General features: G+C 46.9%; 1 protein-coding gene across 2 annotated transcripts in view; it reads right to left on the minus strand.

The window, feature by feature from the left end:
* The window catches only part of SNX15 (sorting nexin 15), a 99913-nt gene that overhangs the window by 52716 nt on the left and 29094 nt on the right, over positions 1-18103 (minus strand). For both annotated transcript variants that reach the window (XM_086938153.1, XM_086938152.1), the window contains exons 3-4: positions 13078-13198; positions 12123-12238 (exon numbers count right to left, since the gene is read on the minus strand). In XM_086938153.1, coding sequence (XP_086794279.1) covers positions 12123-12238; positions 13078-13198 — 237 coding nt within the window. The remainder of the gene's footprint in view (positions 1-12122; positions 12239-13077; positions 13199-18103) is intronic.

The following is an 18103-nucleotide window of genomic DNA, read 5'->3' on the forward strand; positions in this document are numbered from 1 at the left end:
AATCTCAAGCATTAAAAGAGTGCAGACCCCAAAAATGCCGAACAGATAAGGGAATTTTTAGGCTAAAATGCTGAAGGACTCAGACTTGACAAAATAGGTAACAAGCATTGGAAATGCAATAGGTCTCGCATTGGAAAGGTTGGAGCTATTGGTCTTGTAAATGACTTTTTTTTAATTTATGTGTTGTTTTTGAAAATAGCTAAATTAATAGCTTTGTCATTTACAATGCCAATAGTTATAACTTTTGCAAATGTGACACCTATAGCTTTGTAATGCAACATGCTCAGCAGCGGAAGTGCGTTTTGGTGTCTAGCTTCCGGCGTGTGCGGCTGTCAGTTGAGCCGCGGCGGTAGAAACAGCGGCTGGTTTGAAATGCCCGGGAGTACCCGGAGCAATGAACTTCTCCGAGCTCTTCAAACTCTCTGGGCAGCTTGGAGCATTCTCCCCCAACGGGAAGTATCTGGTAAGTGGGGCGTACATCCTTCTAAGGGTAGAAGGCAGTGTTAGAGGAGTGTGAGTACTTTACCATTAACAGTGGAAACATGATTTCTGCGACCACTGCCTCGATAGCAGTGCTTAGCAAAGAGGCAAGGGGAGGCAAACGACAAAGGGAGAAGAGTACACTGACGAAGGAGCCTCACAACGGCTAGTAAAAACAACGCAGCCTTCTAACGTCGCATATAGTTAACAGTTCTTGAGGGCGCAATAGATAGCTGAAGAATGTCATACCCGAGAAGGAACAGGAAGGATTCCAGCAACGGATGGTGGGTTTTAGGGTGGCTGTGCAGGTGGCGTTTTCAAGTCGCCGAGGGAGAAGATGAAAAGGGGGGGGGGGGGGAGTGCCCTGGAGAGAAAGGAACAGTGCCAGATGTTATATGAGGATTAGAGAAGGGTAGGGGGAGGTGGTTGGGGAGTACAGCAGAGGTGGAGCCTGCTTTACAGAAGTGTTGCGCATCACGGAAGAGAGGAAAAGAATGTGAAAAAAACAGAAGCCCCGATTTACCGGCTGTGAACAGTACGTCGACAGAAGTGACGACTGTCTCCGACATTTCCTTAATCTTACATTATTCCAACTGACTGTAATATCTATCAAATAAAGTTTCTCATATTAAAAATTCTCGATTAGTGTTCTAAGAGAGAGGGACCATGGGAACACTTCAGTGCAAGTTTACATTCTCCGAGACTACGCACATATAGTCAATTGGCATTAGTGCTTAGTCAAATTAATTCTTAAGCACGGAGTCAGAACTTGTTACTGTTGTCTAGGACATTGTGCCCAACTTGTGTCTGGCTATATTTGCAACAATGAGGATAGCCGTTTTTATGTGTCTCATACGATTCAGTGTATTTTTGTGTTCTGTGCTTACACTAACAAGGGCAGCATCACTGGAGCACCACTATGTACACTGACGAAGGAGCCTCACAACGGCTAGTAAAAACAACGCAGCCTTCTAACGTCGCATATAGTTAACAGTTCTTGAGGGCGCAATAGATAGCTGAAGAATGTCATACCCGAGAAGGAACAGGAAGGATTCCAGCAACGGATGGTGGGTTTTAGGGTGGCTGTGCAGGTGGCGTTTTCAAGTCGCCGAGGGAGAAGATGAAAAGGGGGGGGGAGTGCCCTGGAGAGAAAGGAACAGTGCCAGATGTTATATGAGGATTAGAGAAGGGTAGGGGGAGGTGGTTGGGGAATACAGCAGAGGTGGAGCCTGCTTTACAGAAGTGTTGCGCATCATGAAAGAGAGGAAAAGAATGTGAAAAAAACAGAAGCCCCGATTTACCGGCTGTGAACAGTACGTCGACAGAAGTGGTCATGACATTTTGATAGCCAGTGACGGATTTGTACGCTAGAGCATAACAAGTAGGGAAGGCAGAGAAGGGGAGGGGGGAGGAGAAATGCGACACAAACAAGACGGAGGGAAGGAAGATAAGGGGAGGGGGGAGGAGAAATGCGACACGGCGGGCAGGGGAGGGGGCGAGGGGGGAGGAGAAATGCGACAAGGCAGATAAGGGGAGGGGGAGGAGAAATGCGACACAGCGGGCAGGGGAGGGGGCGAGGGGGGAGGAGAAATGCGACGTGCGGATGAGGGAACTGATGTGCACGCGCTTTTAAGCTCAATGCGCATGCGCATTGAGCTTAAAAGTCACGGGCACTGCAAGGAATCGCCACGATTCCTTGCAAGTTAGTTAAAGAGTGGTTAAGCCCCCATAGTCTCGCAAGCTCGATGCGCATGCGCATCGACAGGCGAGACCTAAAAAGCTGACATCATCTCGACAACTAAGGAAAGAAATACCAAACATATGCATGGATAACATAGGAATGGACATGAGATGAGTGTAAGCGGTAACAACTCAAACAGAAAAAGAAATTTACAAGGATAAATGCACCGAATACTCAGCAAGACAGATTACCCAAGGGGAAAGGAAAGACCACCAGAAACATACCCCAAATATTCAAGATGGAAGAGGCAGTCTGGAGAAAAATGCACCAGCAAATTGGTTAAACCTAGGGGGACACATGGAGGTGGCGCAGAAGTAGTGCCTGCCAAATAGTAGGAGCAAAGGGAAATGTAGAGAAAGTTCACTATATGGTTCTTCTTGGGCCAGCAAACAATCCCCAAGCTTCTGAGAAACTACAAAAAAATGGAAATTGATCCTTAGATGAAAAAAATGTACTCCTAACAATTGTGGTCGAAATGCAAGCCAAGGTAGAGCATGAGGCACTGAAGAATATAACCTAACTACAGGATTACTACAGTTTTACCATATGCAACAGGTAGCAGAAATAATCAATAGATAACCGTATATATTCAATAAGAAAATCACAGAGTTGTGTATAGGTTCATGGGTGCAGAGTGCACCACGCATCCACTTATAGTAAAAAGAAAGAAATTGTTAAGGGCCTCAAAATAGTAAGAATATCACTGAAATGGACCACTTCGCAAAGATCGACAATATGAGAGTTAATGAAACAAGCATTTACAATGCAATGGTCTCGGCAGCATTAAAGGTAGAGCTATTGGCATTGCTCATTTGTTTTTTAGAAGAACAAAATGGAGGAGTACTACCCGATGAGGGTAACAGAAGGCTTTTGTCTAAACTCAGGAAACATTGTTCCTTTGTTAGGAAACCCCTCACTCACCACCTAGTGGTGACTATGTGTTGGACCAACACATAAACAGAGATAAGTAGGTCGTAACTTCCCTACTACTATCTCACCTATATTTTAATTTTGTCCAGTTACTTTTTTATTAAACATTGTATAAAAGCATTAACCAGGACAATTTTAACATTTACACTCTTTTTTGTTCGCACCCCACACTTCACTACCAGCTCCACTGCAATCGCAGGTGTTGAAGCACACCCAAGTGACGCTAGGCCACTTGGGTGGGCCCCGATGATGAAGCAAGTCACCACTAGGTGGTGAGTGAGGGGTTTCCTAACAAAGGAACAATGTTTCCTGAGTTTAGACAAAAGCCTTCTGTTACCCTCATCGGGTAGTACTCCTCCATTTTGTTCTTCTGAACCTTGACCAGGGAATCAGGAGTATTCCCCATCCGACGACTACGGACGCAACTCCTTACTCTCCTCTTTGTTTTCCATCATTTTTTTTTTAACCATAAATAAATGGCATTGTCATTTACATTGCCAATAGCTACATCACGTACATATGCGAGACCTATTGCATTAGCACCCACACACACAGTAAGTAGTAGAGTGAGAAGTCGATAGTGAGTAGGAGAGAGTTATTAGTAAAGAGTATTAGAGAGCGCAACAGAGCTGTGTGAATAATAAAAGCTGTGAGCCCGTGCCCGAGGTGCATCATCTGAGCTGTGTGAATAATAACAGCTGTGAGCCCGTGCCGGAGTTGCATCATCAGCGCTGTGTGAATAATAACAGCTGTGAGCCCGTGCCTGAGGTGCATCATCAGAGCTGTGTGAATAATAACAGCTGTGAGCCCGTGCCTGAGGTGCATCATCAGAGCTGTGTGAATAACTGCGTCAGCCCCGTGCCTGAGGTGCATCATCAGAGTTGTATGAATATAAACAGCTGTGAGCACCTGCCTGAGGTGCATTATCAGAGCTGTGTGAATAACTGCGTCAGCCCCGTGCCTGAGGTGCATCATCAGAGCTGTGTGAATAACTGCGTCAGCCCCCTGCCCGATGTGCATCATCAGAGCTGTGTGAATAATAACAGCAGGCAGCCCCTGCCTGAGGCGCATCATCAGAGCTGTGTGAATAATACCTGCGTCAGCCCGTGCCCGAGGTGCATCATCAGAGCTGTGTGAATAACTGCGTCAGCCCCGTGCCCGAGGTGCATTATGAGAGCTGTGTGATTAATAACAGCGTCAGCCCTGTGCCTGAGGAGCATCATCAGAGCTGTGTGAATAACTGCGTCAGCCCCGTGCCCGAGGTGCATCATCAGAGCTGTGTGAATAACTGCGTCAGCCCCGTGCCCGAGGTGCATCATCAGAGCTGTGTGGATAACTGCGTCAGCCCCGTGCCCGAGGTGCATCATCAGAGCTGTGTGAATAATAACAGCGTCAGCTCCGTGCCTGAGGTTCATCATCAGAGCTGTGTGAATAACTGTGCCAGCCCCGTGCCCGAGGTGCATCATCAGAGCTGTGTGAATAACTGCGTCAGCCCGTACCCGAGGTGCATCATCAGAGCTGTGTGAATAACTGCGTCAGCCCCGTGCCCGAGGTGCATCATCAGAGCTGTGTGAAAAACTGCGTCAGCCCATGCCTGAGGCGCATCATCAGAGCTGTGTGAATAACTGCGTCAGCCCCATGCCCGAGGTGCATCATCAGAGCTGTGTGAATAACTGCATCAGCCCCGTGCCCGAGGTGCATCATCAGAGCTGTGTGAATAACTGCGTCAGCCCCATGCCCGAGGTGCATCATCAGAGCTGTGTAAATAACTGCTTCAGCCCTGTGCCCGAGGTGCATCATCAGAGCTGTGTGAATAACTGCGACAGCCCCGTGCCCGAGGTGCATCATCAGAGCTGCGTGAATAACTGCGTCATCCCCGTGCCCGAGGTGCATCATCAGAGCTGTGTGAATAGCTGCGTCAGCCCTGTGCCCGAGGTGCATCATCAGAGCTGTGTGAATAATAACAGCGTCAGCCCCGTGCCTGAGGTGCATCATCAGAGCTGTGTGAATAACAGCGTCAGCCCCGTGCCCGAGGTGCATCATCAGAGCTATGTGAATAACTGCATCATCCCCGTGCCCGAGGTGCATCATCAGAGCTGTGTGAATAACTGCGTCAGCCCCGTGCCCGAGGTGCATCATCAGAGCTGTGTGAATAACTGCGTCAGTCCCGTGCCCGAGGTACATCATCAGAGATGTGTGAATAACTGCGTCAGCCCCGTGCCCGAGGTGCATCATCAGAGCTGTGTGAATAACTGCGTCAACCCCGTGCCCGAGGTGCATCATCAGAGCTGTGTGAATACCTGCGTCAGCCCCGTGCCAGAGGTGCATCATTAGAGCTGTGTGAATAATAACAGCGTCAGCCCCGTGCCTGAGGTGCATCATCAGAGCTGTGTGAATAACTGCGTCAGCCCGTGCCTGAGGTGCATCATCAGAGCAGTGTGAATAACTGTGTCAGCCCCGTGACCGAGGTGCATCATCAGAGCTGTGTGAATAACTGCGTCAGCCCCGTGCCCGAGATGTATCATCAGAGCTGTGTGAATAACTGTGTCAGCCCCGTGACCGAGGTGCATCATCAGAGCTGTGTGAATAACTGCGTCAGCCCCGTGCCCGAGATCTATCATCAGAGCTGTGTGAATAACTGCGTCAACCCCGTGCCCGAGGTGCATCATCAGAGCTGTGTGAATAACTGCGTCAGCCCCGTGCCCGAGGTGCATCATGAGAGCTGTGTGAATAATAACAGCGTCAGCCCCGTGCCTGAGGTGCATCATCAGAGCTGTGTGAATAACTGTGTCAGCCCGTGCCGGAGGTGCATCATCAGAGCAGTGTGAATAACTGTGTCAGCCCCGTGACCGAGGTGCATCATCAGAGCTGTGTGAATAACTGCGTCAGCCCCGTGCCTGAGGTGCATCATCAGAGCTGTGTGAATTACTGAGTCAGCCCCGTGCCCGAGGTGCATCATCAGAACTGTGTGAATAACTGCGTCAGCCCCGTGCCCGAGGTGCATCATCAGAGCTGTGTGAATACCTGCGTCAGCCCGTGCCGGAGGTGCATCATCAGAGCTGTGTGAATAACTGCGTCAGCCCTGTGCCCGAGGTGCATTATCAGAGCTGTGTGAATAACTGAGTCAGCTCCGTGCCCGAGGTGCATCATCAGAGCTGTGTGAATAACTGCGTCAGCCCGTGCCTGAGGTGCATCAGAGCTGTGTGAATAACTGCGTCAGCCCTTGCCTGAGGTGCATCATCAGAGCTGTGTGAATAACTGCGTCAGCCCGTGCCTGAGGTGCATCATCAGAGCTGTGTGAATAATAACAGCGTCAGCCCCGTGCCTGAGGTGCATCATCAGAGCTGTGTGAATAACTGCCTCAGCCCCGTGCCCGAGGTGCATCATCAGAGGTGTGTGAATAACTGCGTCAGCCCCGTGCCCGAGGTGCATCATCAGAGCTGTGTGAGAAACTGCGTCAGCCCATGCCTGAGGTGCATCATCAGAGCTGTGTGAATAACTGCGTCAGCCCCATGCCCGCGGTGCATCATCAGAGCTGTGTGAATAACTGCGTCAGCCCCGTGCCGCATCATCAGAGCTGTGTGAATAACTGCGTCAGCCCCGTGCCAGAGGTGCATCATCAGAGCTGTGTGAATAACTGCGTCAGCCCCGTGCCCGAGGTGCATCATCAGAGCTGTGTGAATAACTGCGTCAGCCCCGTACCCGAGATGCATCATCAGAGCAGTGTGAATACTAACAGCGTAAGCCCCGTGCCTGAGGTGCATCATCAGAGCTGTGTGAATAACTGCGTCAGCCCCGTGCCCGAGGTGCATCGTCAGAGCTGTGTGAATAACTGCGTCAGCCCCGTGCCCGAGGTGCATCAGCAGAGCTGTGTGAATAACTGCGTCAGTCCGTGCCTGAGGTTCATCATTAGAGTTGTATGAATAATAACAGCTGTGAGCACCTGCCTGAGGTGCATTATCAGAGCTGTGTGAATAACTGCGTCAGCCCCGTGCATGAGGTGCATCATCAGAGCTGTGTGAATAACTGCGTCAGCCCCATGCCCGAGCTCGACTGCAGCCGATACTTACATCCAGAAACTTAACTCTCTGTGCACCTACCCACACCAAAATATTAACTAACAGTGAAGCCCTGCACTCACACCCCACAAAACAGCATTGCTCATTTAGAAGACGGACACACATTGAATTTCGAGCTTCTTCTGCGTTGATGGTAATTTCTATAAATTACTATTGAATTCTGGTTTTCTACTTCCACTTTGATAGACCACCATCAATCACGTTGACCCAGATCGCTGTCCCCGGATAACCCCCATATCGTCGCTTTCCCTGTGCCACCCGGCCTGAGCCTCCTCTGCAGTTACATGGGGTGAGGCGTCGCTCCCCAACGAAAGGCAGAGGCGGTGGTGTTCCATGAGGCTGTTCCTCGCCGTGGGACATCAGACCGCACCGCTGCGGGGAATGTCCCCCAGGGGACCCAGGCAGCAGGACGCACCTCCTGCGCTTAGTGGACTGGGACTGGGGGCTAAGCATGGCCTCGAACTCCATGGGCCGCTTCAGAGTGGGGCCGCACGCCATGCTGCCTTCCGTGAAGCCGGCCAGGAAGAGAGCAGTTATCGGCGCGCGGCGGAGACGCTGGTGCCGTGAGCGTGCGCGCGACCAAATCTTCGCGTGGCCAGCTCTTGTCGCTCCTTCTCCCATTCACAATGCTGCGCGCGTGAACAGCTCTTGTCTCATTTTGTCGGATTTTCTCACCTAAAAGGCTTAAGAGAAAATCAGAGATCAAGAAGTATGACGAGATAACGTGTTTTTACCTGAGGGCTCAAAATCCAGAATCACAGCTAGGGTGGCTTTCTGAGTGAGGGGAGCATGGAACATGAGGAGTGGCAAAACTAATGTGAGGAACAAATGGAGACAAGCAGTTAAAACCCTGCCTGCTGCACAGTCCAGGCCACAAGGGAGAGAACTTCAAGGAGGCAAATTTATTCTCAACACTGACACGTTTCAACTTTGGGAAAAGTAAACACTACATTCTTTTCCTAAATACACTAAATGCTAATAATATTTAACATAATACTAACAAGGGATCACAGGCTCCAGACCACCATCTATAGTGCTAATGAACTTTATTGACAATGTTAGTCTAGGGCCACAAGTGTCTGCCAATCCAATCACTGCACCTTCAAAAAGCTAGGCACTTTATTCACAGCACTATAATCTCCAAAATTAATACTGCGTGAAGTTCAGTCCAGCGTAACAGCTTGGAGACCATATGTCCCTAGTTCTCCATTGAAATTATAATAGTGTATGAATGGCAATTGTGATTTTTCTAAATCTACGTTTTTATTGTGTTTTGGAGTAAAATACCGTCTCTATGCACTAATCTTAATTTAACCACCCAATAATCTCACCACTTTTCAAAATTCACTTTTCGCTTAATCTTTCTGCTTTATCCAATTCCATGACAACCAAATGGAACAGGGCAGAAACTAAGACGAGAAACTAAGTACAACAACAAATATTAAATCTATATTAAATATTGCAGAGAGGTGGCAGGATAACTCGCGCTCTAATAGATACATACATACCCCAATTTCAATCCTGGGTTACTACTAAGGGGAGCAGTATGGCAGTCCCCAGATGGATTGAACCAAGGGACAAAGCCCAACTAACAAAGTCTATTGAACAATAGATTATGTATTCTCAGCACGACTTCAGATTTAAGAAGTCTATTTTCTGCTAATCTAATTTTTGCCACACAGTCCTTAGCTTTTGCCACTGAAAGAAGACGATGAACTTCTCTAACTATTGGACTCTCAGACTGGCGGAGTTCTAGATTGAGGCCAGCATCTGCTGCTAAATACATCAATGACTTTCCCAACTCTTGGACGGATGTCTTTCAACCCAAATATTCAACCAACTCGACAGGATTAACAAAATGTTACCACCAATGTACTGTATATGCTTTTTAGTATGTTTGTACCCAGTATACCATCAAGTGTACTCCCATCCAATTGAGCGAACAGCACTGCACTCCTGCTTTCACATTTCTCTTTTCTGTTTTTCTTCTATTTTCAGCACTCATTTCAGCAGGATTAGAACCCATGCTGTATAAAGATTACGCGGACAGCCTGGAAAGACTCAATTTCTGTTGTCAGATTATCACCCGGGGGCGCTCTGAGGACATTCCCAGGATACAGATGTTGGCATGTTTAGAACTCTTTATTCTGCCTTTGCACTGAGTAACTAATCTTATGCACACTGTTGACATTCTTAAATGTTTTTACTGGGCTACCATGACCTGTGATAGACACTAATCTGCTTCCTAGATCATCTTTGTTGTTCAGTCATACTCTCTGGCCTATCCTTGATTCAACTTTCACAATTATTCATTTTTTTATTCAGGACAACGTAAGCCATTCAGACTTTTTTCTTTAGGTGAGACCTTCTACGCCTTTCTCATCTACCCCATCACTGTCCTCAGAGCCCCAGTAATAAATCAGAATCAAATGAAAAACCATTTTGTAAACTGTCTATCAGGGTTCACTGGCATTATAGCCCAAAGCAGACTGGCTCAACAGTGAGGTGACCTGTGCTCTTCTTGGGAAACAAATTCCCCCATTACCACCTCCGGTAGAAGGGACATGGTTGGGGTTACATATCCATGTGAATCTAAAATTGTTACCTTCACCTCAAAATGATACTGTGATTGTGAGCACTTGCATGTGGTGGGAGAGTCCCTCGTGAGTCTTTCCTATGCTTGTCTTGTCAATGGGCTTCATCACTTTATCAACCAGACATTCTACTTCAATATCGCTGCTTTGTCAGTCACAAGGTGAGGGCCCCTCCCCGCTCAATTTTACTTGCTACCCGGGATCTGTGTCTGTATTATCCAAACACTGCTGCTTATGAGGCCCATTCAGTGTTCGACCCAAACAGTAGCTTGTTCTGCAGCATCTTGGTAACCATGCTGGAGCCTCAATAATGGCTCAGAAGTTGTACTTTGTCTCTCCTATACCGCAGCAGGAGTGATTTCCTCTGGCAGCAAAGCCATCTACTGGTGCTCGATTGAATGTTCTCCACCAGTGTCGCTCCCATTGCTAGATTCCTGACTCTGGAGCACAAAAAAAGAGGTGTAATGCAAAGACTGGTGTGACAAATAGGAAAGTATGTAGACACTCTACATACATAAAAAAAAAGAACATTTGAAACGTGGTGGACTGTGTCGATAAGTTGTATGTTAAGACAAATTTGTGTAGTATAATGTGGTACAGCATGTTCAATTGTGCGGTAATACAATGCAGTAGGAAATGGTATGAGGTGGCGGATCTTTGAGAGTATGGTGTTACTATGTGATGTTGAACACCATCTCTTCCGTTATGAGTCGACCAAGGGACACAGCGGGGTTTCATGAAACCGTTTATTCAGATTTTTGGCATGACGCGTTTCGGCGGTAAGCCTTTCTCAAATGCCTCGGGTGCTGGGGGTTTCCTTTTCAGTGTCTTATATCCTGCTCCTCTCTCCGCAATGGCGAGGTGCACACCTGAACCAAATCGCCTCGAAAAGCACTCAAGCAGTTCGCTGTTGAAAAACTGCCAAGTCCCATCATGCAGCTTGTCTGTGGCATGGATGAATGTTTCTTTTATCCGGATTGTATTGCTCAAAGTAAGAGGTTGATTTTAATCGTGGTCAGGTAGAAACCGTAGCACTGTGCTGTGAAATAAACAGTCTCTTCGCCCCTACTTCCAGCCACTCTATACCGTCAGTAGCATACCTGGAGATGCCAGTACAGTGACTATGTGATGTGTTCATATTGTAAATAGCTGGATAGGCTATGGTGTAGTTTGGGTTCCTATTGTATCGGAAGGCATTTTCAATGGTTGTGTGGAATGTAAAGGTGTGGCAAGACGTGTTGCATTATGAAGTAAGATATGGTTGGTAGGAAATATTATTCTGTTGCAGGGTGTGATAAACGTATGTATTGGGGTCTGTTTTGTACTGTTGTACGGTATAATATTGTGGTCACACAGTAGTGATGGTGTGATGTTGCATTGTGTGGTTTTGGATGGTGTGATGTGCTTAAGGGTGAAGTATAATGTAGAGATCTGGTATGTTGTATCAAGTGGTGTGATTTGGCATGTTAAGGCAGTATGTGGTTTGACATCATGTGGAAGGTTCTGTTATATATTGTTGGACTGTGTGATGTATGCTACAGTGTAGTGTGATCTGGTGATGTATCTTGTGCTTCAGTAGGGTGCATGTGATGCAGGGGTATGTAGAAATGCATGTGGTATCATGATAGGGTGACAGTTTGCAATGTTTGCATTATAGCTCTCCCTCTCTCAAGTTTATAGCCTTGGTGTAGACTCTTGCTAGATATATAAACCCATTGTATTTAAATATTTCGGTTATATTCCCTCTCCCTCAACACTATTTATGCCAAGGCAATATTTAATTGTCTTCATAATACCTCTACGCTCATTTTTGCTACGCTAAATACACCCTTTTCCTCATAAAATATATTTAAACTAATGACTTTGTAAATGCCCCTTATGTTTCCCCTCTCAGTTCCGTTTTCCATGTTGTAAATGTAAGTCCTTGCACTTCAACTCAGATTTCTATTGCAGACATTGTGCTATATGTGCATCCTTTCCTTGGATTGCTTCAGAGTGCTGTATATAAATCAAGAAAGGCATTTTAGACAATTTTTTGAGTTTAGATTTCTCTTCCACTGAAAATAATCGATAACTGGAAAGAACTGCATCAATGTGTGACACAGCAACCCCCTTTTGCATTCCAGTGGCATTCCCTTCCAGTGGTGTTGTGTTTGTGTATCTGTCTGTAGAGAGGGAGATGGCAGGTGTCCTTCTTGGTATATGCTGATTAAAACTATCCATTCTCCAACCTAGAAGGAGCCTATGTTTTAAAAAAACATAGCAGGCAGAGGTAAGTTACAGGATAGGTACACTTACCCGGAAGAAATCCTTCAGCTGGGGACTGTTGCTAAGTGCCGGAATGTTCACAGTAAACGTCAGCATGGCTTCAGCACCTTTCCTGCGCTCCTCGATAACCGCTTCTTCAAATCGACCTGCAACACAAAAGGATTCCAAGTGAGTAGCAAAAAAAACTGGAAGCAGTAATCAGTTGATGCACAGGAGCAGGAAGCAAGTTTGGGAGCACCCTATATCTATTTGTAAGGACAAGAACACTTCAGTTTTCTAAAGAGTTAACTGTACTCATGTCTATAGTCGCAGTCGCACTGCTCACTTCCAATTTTGGAAGCTGGATATTCTAATTCCTGCCATAGGGACAGAAAATGGATGCTTCTTGCAACAAGCAGGGGGACTCAACGTTTAATGCAGGGGCGGCTCCTCTGTAATGACTGAGGAGCGTCGCCCCACTGAGTCAGTCAGCAGAAAATGAAGTGATTATATAATAATATTATATTTTTTTTCTGCTGACTGACTGAGCCAGGGAGTCTTGGATGGGGCGGGTCCAGGCATAGCAGGGAGGCAGGGGGTAGTGTGCATGTCGGTTTGGCCGGCAGTCTTAGGTCGGGCAAATAGATATGCGCACTTAGGTTTCTCCAAACCGACTGTGTTGCACAGTTGGGTTGGAGAAACACCACAGGCACTGTCTGAATGGCAAGCAAGGCCGCTGCTCTCATGCTAGGAGAGCAGCGTCTGGATTGGGTGGGGAGCCTGTGCTGGTGTCCCAGGGACACCACCAGGAGAGAAAAGGAGCACAGATGCATCGGTGGTAGGACATGGTAGCACAGGTACGTTTAAAAAAAAATATATCTCTTTCGCCCCCACCCCCCTACTGGAGTTGTGTGGCGGCCGCCACTGGTTTTATGGCTTTGAATATGAAAACTGAATTTCCCGCTGCTACTGATGGCAAGAAGAACAGAAGAGTAGCTACAATTACCGAAGACCTGTGCTTTGGGGAATGGAGGGAACTCTTCCATTCTGCGAAACAAGTTGCGGTGTGTGTAGGAGAGCTCGCTGTGAAGCTTCTTCAGGTCACTGTAGCGTTTCCACACTGTGATCTGTTGGACATGGGCAGAAAAGATGAGAGAGGTTACCACGGAAAACCAGAGTAATCTAGTCAAAAAAGCATGTATTGAGCACAGTGCTTAATTTGTCAAAAACATAAGTGCCAGGTCCCACATCAGGAGGCCTACGCAGCTTGCACCACCCATTACCACTGCCAGCATTGCCAATGACAGTACCTACACAACTACTAACCAGCACACTGCTACAAGTGTGACACTTCAGATTATTCCAGGCCCCTAAATCTATATATAAGGTTTGGGTCGCAGGTATTCGTTGTTTTAGCGTATACTGAATGATTAAACAATTGCTGTCCTGCTCATTTCTAAATTATACAAACAGGGCCACCATGCGGCAGCTTTAATAGGTTCCGGTATTGACAATTAAGTGCCAGTGAGGAGCACCAGAAACCACTGGCTCAAATAAGCACTGATTGAGCAACCATTTAAAGCACTAAAATTAAAAATGTTGTAAATGTGTAGAAATCAGTTAAGATGAGTATTGTAAAAATATACTCAACAGACAAGTACAAGCTTCCTTGTGAAGCTAAGAACATGCGTGTGTGTGTGTGTATGTGTGTGTATATATATATATATATACACACACATACACACGCTCCAAAGTTGCCCCAAGCAACAAGAAGCACTCAAGCATGCAGCGGGTTTCAAAAACCTTTATTCGAGTACAAGCTGAAGCCGTCAAGCCGATCCCTTAATCCCTTGATCAATAGATCAAGGAGGTCTGTCTCCAAAACGCGTAGAGTGACCAGGCTGTGACGAATAAACACGCTGGAAAGGATTTGTGGCACGGATATCGTTTTTTGTGAAAGACCTATGGAACAATTGTGTTGGCTGTTTCCAATTTGCCTGCTTCTTCTGTCATGATTGCCAGTGAACAAGAGCAGTCCTAAATGCTCGAAACGCGTATGGCTTAACTGGAAAGCTTGAGGCACGCTGTCACCCCTGCTACCTGTGGCGGTTTTTACGTTACCCCTCCGAGTGCGGCAACTCCATAAGGGCAACCTTTGTGTTTGGGATATATATATATATTTATATACATATAGTCAAAAAGGTGCCCCTTATGGAAGAGCCAAAATAGGTAGAGTATATTCTAATAACTTTATTCACAGTGGCTGCAGACACAGACGCCATCATAGATTAACTGCCAGACGCGTTTCGAGTCTTCCTGACTCTTAATCACTGGCGTTCCTGAGGTGAGGCAATTGGGCGTCATCGCAAAGGGAGGTAGTCCTATCTTGGAGGATTAAGAATGCTGCATGTTTTTAACAAGACTGTACATCATCCCACTGGGGTTTTAAAGTGAACTTTGATTCCATGTTTTTCAGGACAGACTCACTGGAGTATTAATTTTGTGCACTATGAAAACCACAAGGCCAGAGAAGTGGCCACGCCCACTGGGGCGGTTCAAGTGAATTGAAATGAGCTGCACATTGCAGATCCTGCTCTACATATGGTTGCAAATGACTAACAGTCAGGAAGACTCGAAACGCATCTGGCAGTTAATCTACGATAGTGTCTGTATCAAAACCTGCATGCAGCCACCATGAATAAAGTTATTGGAATATACTCTACCTGTTGTGGCTCTTCCATAAGGGGCACCTTTTTTTACTGGAAATATCCATCTATACTACTATTATAAAGAGAGAACAGAAACCTTTTGGCAAGGTAAACTCGGGAACCACAATGCCAATCCACACACCCAATACATTGTTGGAATCCTCAGGGTGTGTAGATGGACATAGGTGACATAAAATAAAAATAAAACGTAAATTAAAAAATTAAAATTTAAAAACAAAGTAGTCCCCTAAAACCAGCGCCGGCCAAAACGTAGCGCTGACCGCGACCTAGACGTGCGTGATGACGACCGGCGGGGAGGAGCGGTGACGAGCGGCGAGGAGTGGCGGTGAAGTCCGGAGCGCGGGGAGGAGCGGCGGCTCAGGTAAGGCAAAGGTGAGGCGGGAGGCGGGCGGGAGGCAGGAGGCGGTCTGGGCAATGTCGGGGCGGGCGGGGGCCCGGGCGGGAGTGCACAGAAGCCTAAAAGCGGGAGGCGGTCTGGGCAATGTCGGGCGGGCGGGGGCCCGGGCCGGAGAGCACAGAAGCCTAAAATGCTGCCCCGAGCCCACTTCTGCCCCGGGCAACGCCGGGGCGGGCTGCTAGTACTAATATAATAAAGAGAGAGCCCAAACCTTTGAGGCGGGTAATCTCAGGAACCACAGCACCAATCACAACACCCAATACAGCGTTGGAAAGGGCAGTTGCAGCAGAAGGACATAGGCTATGCAGACGCCCACCATATACATTTAAAAGGTAAAAGAACAGTGCCAGCAAAGTAGTCCCTTGTGGGCGTGTCTGCGTTGTGCTGTGGGCGTGTGCTGGGGGCGTGACAAATGCTGGGGGTGTGTGGTACGTTCCGCCCTTCATGCCATGTCTCATATCATGTGCTAATCCCACCCTGCTCCCTTTAAATACCCCTGCACCCCATAATCATAACCCTCACTTACTCCTTAAAATATCCCAACACCCTTAAACGCTAACCCATCTTAACCCTATAAATATACCCTGTACCCTAAAACCCAAACCTATTCCTAAACCCTAAAAATACCCCTGTACCCCAAAACCCAAACCTAGCCCTGAACCCTATAAATACCCCTGTACCTCTAAACCCAAACCTACCCCTGAACCCTAAAAATACCCCTGTACCCCAAAACCCAAACCTAGCCCTGAACCCTAAAAATACCCCTGTATCCCAAAACCCAAACCTAGCCCTGAACCCTAAAAAAACCCTGTACCCCAAAACCCAAACCTAGCCCTGAACCCTTAAAATACCCATGTACTCCAAAACTCAAACCTAGCCCTGAACCCTAAAAATACCCCTGTACCCCAAAACCCAAACCTAGCCCTGAACCCTTAAAATACCCCTGTAACCAAAACCCAAACCTACGCCTGAACCCTAAAAATATCCCTATACCCCAAAACCCAAACCTAGCCCTGAACCCTAAAAATACCCCTGGATCCCAAAACCCAAACCTATCCCTAAACCTTAAAACTATCCCTGTACCCCATAACCCAAAACTATATCTGAACCCTTAAAATACCCGAACACCCCAAAATATATACCTCAGTTCCCCAAAACATATACCCTTATACTCATACTTACCATATCCAAACATTTAAAAAAAAACATGCTTTTACCATTCATGCATTTACAACGAATTTCGTTGTAAATGTATGCGTGGTAAAAGCATATAAAATGTAATGCCATGCGTTATAATGGCATTGCGGAGTCATGGTACTTTCGTAATGAAAGTATGCGGAGTGATGGTATGCGGAAAGAAAGTTGCGGAATAACGGGTGTTTACCCTCCCCCGGTACATTGGTGGCACGGCGGCCCACATCTCCAGCGACAAACACATATTTTTTCACCACCCATTTGAAAAATGCACAGGTCTCTCTCATTGATGGCTAGAACCGACATACACTTTTAGACATACCTCCCGCCACAAGTTCTAGAATTGCGAACTTTAGAGCTGGGGAACTAGCTACGTTCGAATCTCGGCATCAGCTCAACATCCTGTGATTCAAGGCAAATCGCTTTGTCTCCCCGTGCCTACCACAAATGAATGTGTTCTTCAGTAATGTAAATTGTGCTCATGCCATGTTGTCGAGTTCGAGCTACATATTATTGCAAGGAAAAATAAAGTAGGGAAACTCGAGTTCACACACTACTGAACGCGCACTCTTAAGTGCATCAGCAGTGCACTGTGAATCGGAGCGTTTCACAGGCCTGTCACAGATAAGAAATGCTATCAAAACGAAATCCGACAAAACAATATACTACTGGCCGGCAGCTATTCATACCCGGACAACGTCAGGACGGGTTCTTAGTATATATATATTACCTACTGGCGATAGCCAGTAGGTAGTTATAGTTAGGATCTACTTTCCATAGGAAATCCGCAACATTCTATTGGGAATAACTTTGGCGCCGGTGGACGAATCTTCGCAAATTTCTCAAAGAAGATGGCCCGCTCCGCTCCTTCCCTGAAAATGTGGGGGGGATTCATCAAGCGGGGCCCGAGATAAAAGGGGGGTCCCAAAACGTGTTTTCCCCATGTTAATTTCCATAGGGCGATTGGACTCACTTTTAGCCCGAACGGCTGAATGGATTTTCACCAAACTTGGCAAAATTGTAGGGACTGGTAGTCCGATGTGCCTTTGCTAGGTCTCAAGAAATGTGCTCCAGAGGATTTTGAGTAATTTAGGTTAAAAAAAATATATATATCTGTAAGCGCGCCCCGGTACGCGCACCGGGGAGCGAACCAGCGCGCACCGCAAGTTCGCGCGCGGAAAGCTGATTGGCTCTTGGGTGCCTGTAAACATTCCAAGCAGTCCGGAGCGGCCGCCATCTTGTGTCTCTGTAGGATCGAGACACAAGAGGTGGCAAAAACAAAGGGGGAAATGACCAAAAGGGGGCAGGGTAGACCCCCCCTGACCCTCTAGGATTGATGTGGGGGCCATAAAAGGGCCCCGCAGGGCAAAAAAAAAAATTACTTATTTTTTTGATTTGCACAGGGGTGCGCCCGGTACGCACACCGGGGAGCGTACCATGGGGAAAAAAGAATGACAGAGTTTATAAACAAGCATTTGCAATGCAATAGGTCTCGCATTAGGAAAGTTTGAGCTATTGGTATTGTAAATGACAAATATTTTATTTATGTGTTGGTTTTGAAAATAGCAAAATTAATAGCTTTGTCATTTACAATGCCAATAGTTGTAAGTTTCGCAAATGTGACACCTATAGTATTTGTAATGCGATATGTGTTGTATTTACGTGCCTTAGATTGTATATAATAGTGTGCACATTCTTTCAGAAAGACATGC

Source organism: Lissotriton vulgaris, chromosome 9 (genome assembly GCF_964263255.1).
Source record: "Lissotriton vulgaris chromosome 9, aLisVul1.2, whole genome shotgun sequence".
Taxonomy (NCBI): Eukaryota; Metazoa; Chordata; class Amphibia; order Caudata; family Salamandridae; genus Lissotriton; species Lissotriton vulgaris.